Source organism: Limulus polyphemus, unplaced genomic scaffold (assembly GCF_000517525.1).
Source record: "Limulus polyphemus unplaced genomic scaffold, Limulus_polyphemus-2.1.2 Scaffold7316, whole genome shotgun sequence".
Taxonomy (NCBI): Eukaryota; Metazoa; Arthropoda; class Merostomata; order Xiphosura; family Limulidae; genus Limulus; species Limulus polyphemus.
Genome location: NW_013672926.1, coordinates 32,459 through 38,786, shown reverse-complemented (window position 1 = coordinate 38,786; position 6,328 = coordinate 32,459). Strand labels below are relative to the sequence as shown.

The window sequence follows — 6,328 nt, the reverse complement described above, 5'->3', positions numbered from 1 at the left end:
TAAAGCAAACACCACTATACGACAGTGGAAACTGTTTCAAGTTGCTACCCTTACATCTTAAAGCAAACACCACTATACGACAGTGGAAACTGTTCCAAGTTGCTACCCTTACATCTTAAAGCAAACACCACTATACGACAGTGGAAACTGTTCCAAGTTGCTACCCTTACATCTTAAAGCAAACACCACTATACGACAGTGGAAACTGTTCCAAGTTGCTACCCTTACATCTTAAAGCAAACACCACTATACGACAGTGGAAACTGTTTCAAGTTGCCACCCTTACATCTTAAAGCAAACACCACTATACCGTATAGTGGTTAGCAACTTGAAACAGTTTACACTGTCCCCTTACATCTTAAAGTATACACAGCTGCAAGTTTTGGACAAGCACTATTTTATCGAGATTGATACAAAACTAAAAAAACAACTTTTTGATTCTTTGTTTTGAATCATTTAAGGTTGCAATCAATTTATATAAGCAATACTTTTATTAATGAAAAAATGATTTATCATGAGTGTTTTCTGTAGGGTATTCTAGGTAATGATGGGCGACACTACATTCTGGATCTGTTGAGAACATTTCCCCCTGATGTGAACTTCCTTATCTGTAAGTACTAATTTCAGTCTACAGGTGGTTATTTTAAAGATGCATCACATTTTTATTTCTCCTTTATACCTGCTCAGTATAATAATGAAAATATTGCATTATTAAATTGTTAATAGTTAAATTGTTTTGGTTATGCAAGTATGAATAGGTAAGTAAATATTTAAACTTGTACTAATTTGGATCATGCTGAGTGAGGCACAGTGGTTAACGTGTCACACTTTGGATCCGAGGTTCTGTGCTTCGCACCCTGTTACCACCAAAAACAAATTACACTGCACACTTTGGATCCATTGGTGTATTATAAAATTGATGATCAAATCCCACTGTATGATTAGAGTAGCCTACGTATTTGCAGTGTACCTTCCCTTTAATCTACCAGTTTAAAATTAGGGTTGGCTAGAACAGATAACCCTTGAGTAGCTTTGTATGAAATTCTAGAAAACAAACAAATTTTATCTTAAATTCATTCTCCTTTTTTTTTTCTACCTCTAGTGGATGGTGAAGAACTTAGTAAAGAAGCCAAAGCTCTAGGATTTCCTCGGGAACACAAACACAAACTATGCTGTTTACGTCAGGAACTTGTTGATGCCTTTGTTGAGTAAGTGCAATAAATCATTTAGATTTTATGCTATTGTTTCCTTACGTAATTTGTATTATAACAATTAAATAAATAGACTGTATTGCAAAAATTTAAAAATAAATTGGCAAGATCACTGAAGAGTCAAAACAAAATTATTTAATGTTTTCCCAACTGTCATTAATTATAGTTTTATTGAACACACCTGCATTAAAGATGCTAAGTCTTGTACTAAGATGTCCAGAAAACAGTATACACTATTTGTTTATCACATTGAAAGCTCAGTTTAAACTGATAAGTAAAACATCCTCATTATTTGTGTTTTTAACAGAGCTAGATATGTGATGTTTATCAAGCTTGCTGCCTACCACCTTCAACAACTTGGACTGAAAAACTTAGTCAAAGACAAGGGACTGGTAAAGCAAATTTTTAAATGTTTTCATCTTACATGCATGTTTTTATTTACATGTAAAAATATAAGAATACCATACTGCCATTAGCTTTAATTAGGTGATAACAGCATTGTAATATTGAAGAAATCTATTTGTACTTTTAGAAATAAGTCATACGCTTATGTTAGTCTTTATGTAGTAGCCTTTTACAAATATGTTCAATGCATTGCAAATATTACATTTACATTTAAGTTATATTTGTGTCAGAAAATAAGTTTCTAATATTCTAGTTACTGAACCATTTATTTAAAAAAAAACTGATTTAATTTAATCCAATGTATATTTGTAGAAATAGCAAATTAAAACATATTTTTTAAGTTCATTATATTTGTTATTCAAATCATAGGACAAAATTGAGAAAGAAAAGGAGAAGGCAGCAGAAGAAATGAAAGAAGATGAACAAAAGGATCTCAAAGACAGTAAAGAAAATGACAAAGAAGACAGCAAGGAGAAAGAAAAGATATCCTCGCATGAAATCCAGTTACCAGAAAGCTTGAAAGGAGTTGGAAAACTGAAAAGCTTAGAAGCTGCCTTTGCCCAGCATGATCTTAGCAAAGATAACTCTTCTGAAACAGATGAGTACAAAAAGATTGCTGAATCAATAGCCAACGGAGAAAAAACTGAAAGTAAGGAAAATATAGTTGTCGGCTTGTAAAAAAACCCCAAAAAATCCATGTTGTTTTAAGAAAGGGTTGTGAGCATGTTTGACTTGTAAAAGATGCGTATAAATATTTTGAAGCTGTTGTGTGCATGTTCAACTTGTAGATGTATACAGTTAAACATACACCAAACTTTCTACGACTTGTAAAAGATGCGTATAAATATTTTGAAGCTGTTGTGTGCATGTTCAACTTGTAGATGTATACAGTCGTAGAAAGTTTGGTGTATGTTTGACTTGTAAAAGATGCGTATAAATATTTTGAAGCTGTTGTGTGCACGTTCAACTTGTAGATGTATACAGTCGTAGAAAGTTTGGTGTATGTTTGACTCGTAAAGTGTATCATTCTCAGTTATATTTTTAGTTATAAGTTTTGGGTGTGGTGTAACAAGTATAAAAAATATAATATTGTGCTTCATTCCAAAAGAATAGAAATAGTCATATTATCAAATTTCTATAATATCATATAAAACTTGCATGAAAAACTATTAAGATGGTGCAGTTACTGCTTATGTATATTAACATTGTTTACAATGACCTAGGATGTGATTTATAAAAATGCTCTTTTTTTGTCTTTATTTTTTATAGTTGATAACACAAAAGAGATTATCAAGAAAGCTGCTCTAGCAGTTGGATCTTTGAAAGAATCGGGTAAAATAATGAATTTTTAATCTTTTGCTTCAATCAATTTAAAATAATTTTCTAAGACCATTGAAAAATATAAGTAGTATGTTTAATAAAAGTAACTTGTTAGACTAGGATATAATTTAACTGACTTTTTTTTTCTAAAAACTTATAGCTCCTTCTGTGAGATTTCAAGATATAAAACTGGGTATTGATATAGTTCTTTTAATATTTTGAAATGAATAAAAAGCATGGCTATGAAAAGACAAGTATCTTTGTGCAAGTTCAGTGAAAATTTATTTTTGAGTATTCACAATGAACAAAGGTGAATTAAGTAGTTTCTATCCATTAGAGTGTTTGTTCAGTTAATAACTAAGTTTCATATATTAGCTAAGATTATTGGAATATTATCATCAACTTTGATATACTAGATAAGATTATTGAAACATTATTATCAACTTTTAACTCTCGCTACAGGCTTGATCAATTCAACCTAATTTGTTACCCCAAAATGACATTCATAATTTCCATATTATAACTTGTAATATGTTTTGTGTACCTTCACAATATTTGGCAAGCTTTCAGTAAATGTTGCATGTCTTTTGTGCTAAAAAACAACAGATTTTTAATTAACTCTTACCATACAAGTACCCTTTTCTGTGCATATAACAGGATTTTAGCGTGTTACATTCAAAATTTAATTAAACTACTTTATTATCATGACATATCGATAAACTTGTCATTAAAATGTAGCTAATAAACCAAATTTTAATACTATATAACTTTTAAGTTTTAATTTTATACAGAAGTATTAACATCTGCCACAAAAGTCAGTTCGGGATTTTGCTAATGTGTTGGGTGTTAAAAAACAAATCTTCAATTTCCCCTAGTATGAAAATTGTGACGTTTACTCTAGGTCTTTCTCCTTCTCTAATTTATCGCACCTACAAAAAGTATGGAATTCAATGTAAATTACTCCTTATAATAGTTATTCCTCAGGGTAAAGCATAATTTTTATAGCCTTCAATCTTATTTGGTAAATAAGAAAATAAAAACCCTCTTGTCATGCCCACCTGTAACATCATCCCTTTCACAAATTGCATCTTGTTCTCTCTGATATTTTAATATTATTTATAACCAGTAGAAAGCCAAAAATTTAATTAGTCAAATGAAGTTTTATATTACTTTGTTTTCTGTACAGAGAATCGTCTATTTCACTTCCAGTTCAAACTTTATTCCCAAGGGAACGACATCTGCGAGCTTAGCTGAATTTTTAACAGCTCTTATCACATAGTAAGAAAGGCAGAAAAATTATGATAGTTATAAGACATTGTCTTCTTTTAACATATTATTATTGTATGTTCTTAGGTGCATTATTTAATTAAAAAATTTAGTGCAGTACTATCTTTTTTAAAAAACAAATTTAGGGTTAAGTTTCATCGACAGCAAAATAAAATACCCAAGTATGTATTATATTTCTTTTTTTCATGTGTATTTATTATTATAAAAGTAACTAAAATATAAAAATTAGAAACTTATTAGGTTAGCTTAGATAAAATATTTTTTTTTTTTTCACAAAGTATGCCTGTGCATTAGGTAATTTGATAGGGCAACATTAGCTACACATTGGCCAAGTGATTTGTAACTTATGTGGTGGGATTATTTGTTAGATATGGTTGAAAGGGCAATAAAACAATGAAATATAAGTAGAAACATGTATACTTTTCTGAGCTTTAAGCTATTTAGAACAAATAAATGCAGTTTCCTGTTACAATTTGCAGTCATTCTAGAAAGAACAAAAAGCATAATTTAGATTTATTTAGTATTTTCTTTGTTGTGGTTGTGAGGTCAGTCAATTTAACATATTTTGAGTAATTTGACCAACCTTGTAACCACCATAAAAAGAAAAAGAAAAGAAACATATCTAAATTATCCTTTCTAGAATAACTGCAAATTGTAACATAAAATTATAATTGTTATTCTAAATAGCTTAAAACTTGTAACAGTTTACATCTGTTCATACTTAATTTTATTGCACTTTCAACCATGTCTAACAAATAATTCTGCTATACAAATTGTACATCACTCAGTAGACATGTAGCTTATGTTACTGTATTGAATTACATAATGCAAGAGAGCTGCTCGCCAACACACAGAGTGAAATTTATTGTCAGTATTTTTCATTATCTTACATAATCTAACATTATCTATCCTGATAAGTTTCTAATATTTACATTTTAGTTTAGTTACTTTTATAATAATAAATACACATGGAAAATAAGAAATATGGTTCTTACCTTAGTCTTCTGGTTTTTTCCTGTTGATTGCCAATGAAATTTAAGCTTACTTTTTTTTATACTAATGGTATTACTGCTATGCAAGATAGTTTTAATTACATAATGTACTAAAGACCACAGAATGATATGTTATGTCTCATAACTATCATAATTTATCTGGCTTTCTAAATATGTAATAGCAGCCTTTAAAAAAATTCACCTAAGCTTGTCAATATGAATATCATGAGAAAAAGTTTTGAACTAGAGAAGAAATATTCAATGTTCCATGCAGAAAACAATGTAATGTAATATGTAATTTTATAGATCAGTACTTTGTGTTTCTTTGGTTATAAATAATGAGAGAAGTATTGGTAATTAGTGAAAGATGTGATGTGATAGGTGGGTGTGGCAAGTGGTTTGATTTTTGAGTTTGTGGCTCCATAAACAAATAAGATTGAAGGCTATAAAGACAATACTTTGCTGTAGCAATACTTATATTATAAAGAGTAATTTATGTTAAATTTTGTACTTCTCAGGGGGATGTAAATAAGAGAATAGGGAAGACCTAGATAATAAATGTCAATTTTCATTTTAGGTGAGATTAAGATGCTGTCATAAACTTTAATAGACTAGATTTGATAAGATTATTGTAACACTATCATTAACTGTAATATACTAGATTAACAAAACTATCATCAACTGTATATCATACTAGATATGATTAACAAAACACTATCATCAACTGTATAACATACTAGATACGATTAACCAAACACTATCATCAACTGTATGACATACTAGATACGATTAACAAAACACTATCATCAACTGTATAACATACTAGATACGATTAACAAAACACTATCATCAAAACACTATCATCAACCGTATAACATACTAGAAACGATTAACAAAACACTATCATCAACTATATAACATACTAGATATGATTAACAAAACACTATCATCAACTGTATAACATACTAGATACGATTAACCAAACACTATCATCAACTGTATGACATACTAGATACGATTAACAAAACACTATCATCAACCGTATAACATACTAGATACGATTAACAAAACACTATCATCAACCGTATAACATACTAGAAACGATTAACAAAA

The 6,328-nt window shown here is 29.5% G+C and overlaps 1 protein-coding gene across 1 annotated transcript in view; it reads left to right on the top strand.

Annotated features, from left to right (window-relative positions):
- Window positions 1-531: 531 nt before the first annotated feature.
- Window positions 532-6,328, top strand: part of LOC106474516 (clustered mitochondria protein homolog) — a gene marked incomplete at its 5' end in the record, with an annotated part of 26,487 nt that continues 20,690 nt past the window's right edge. The window contains 5 exons of the mRNA XM_013935208.2: window positions 532-610; window positions 1,103-1,208; window positions 1,519-1,603; window positions 1,986-2,265; window positions 2,886-2,948. Of these exons, the coding sequence (XP_013790662.1) occupies window positions 532-610; window positions 1,103-1,208; window positions 1,519-1,603; window positions 1,986-2,265; window positions 2,886-2,948 (613 nt within the window). The remainder of the gene's footprint in view (window positions 611-1,102; window positions 1,209-1,518; window positions 1,604-1,985; window positions 2,266-2,885; window positions 2,949-6,328) is intronic.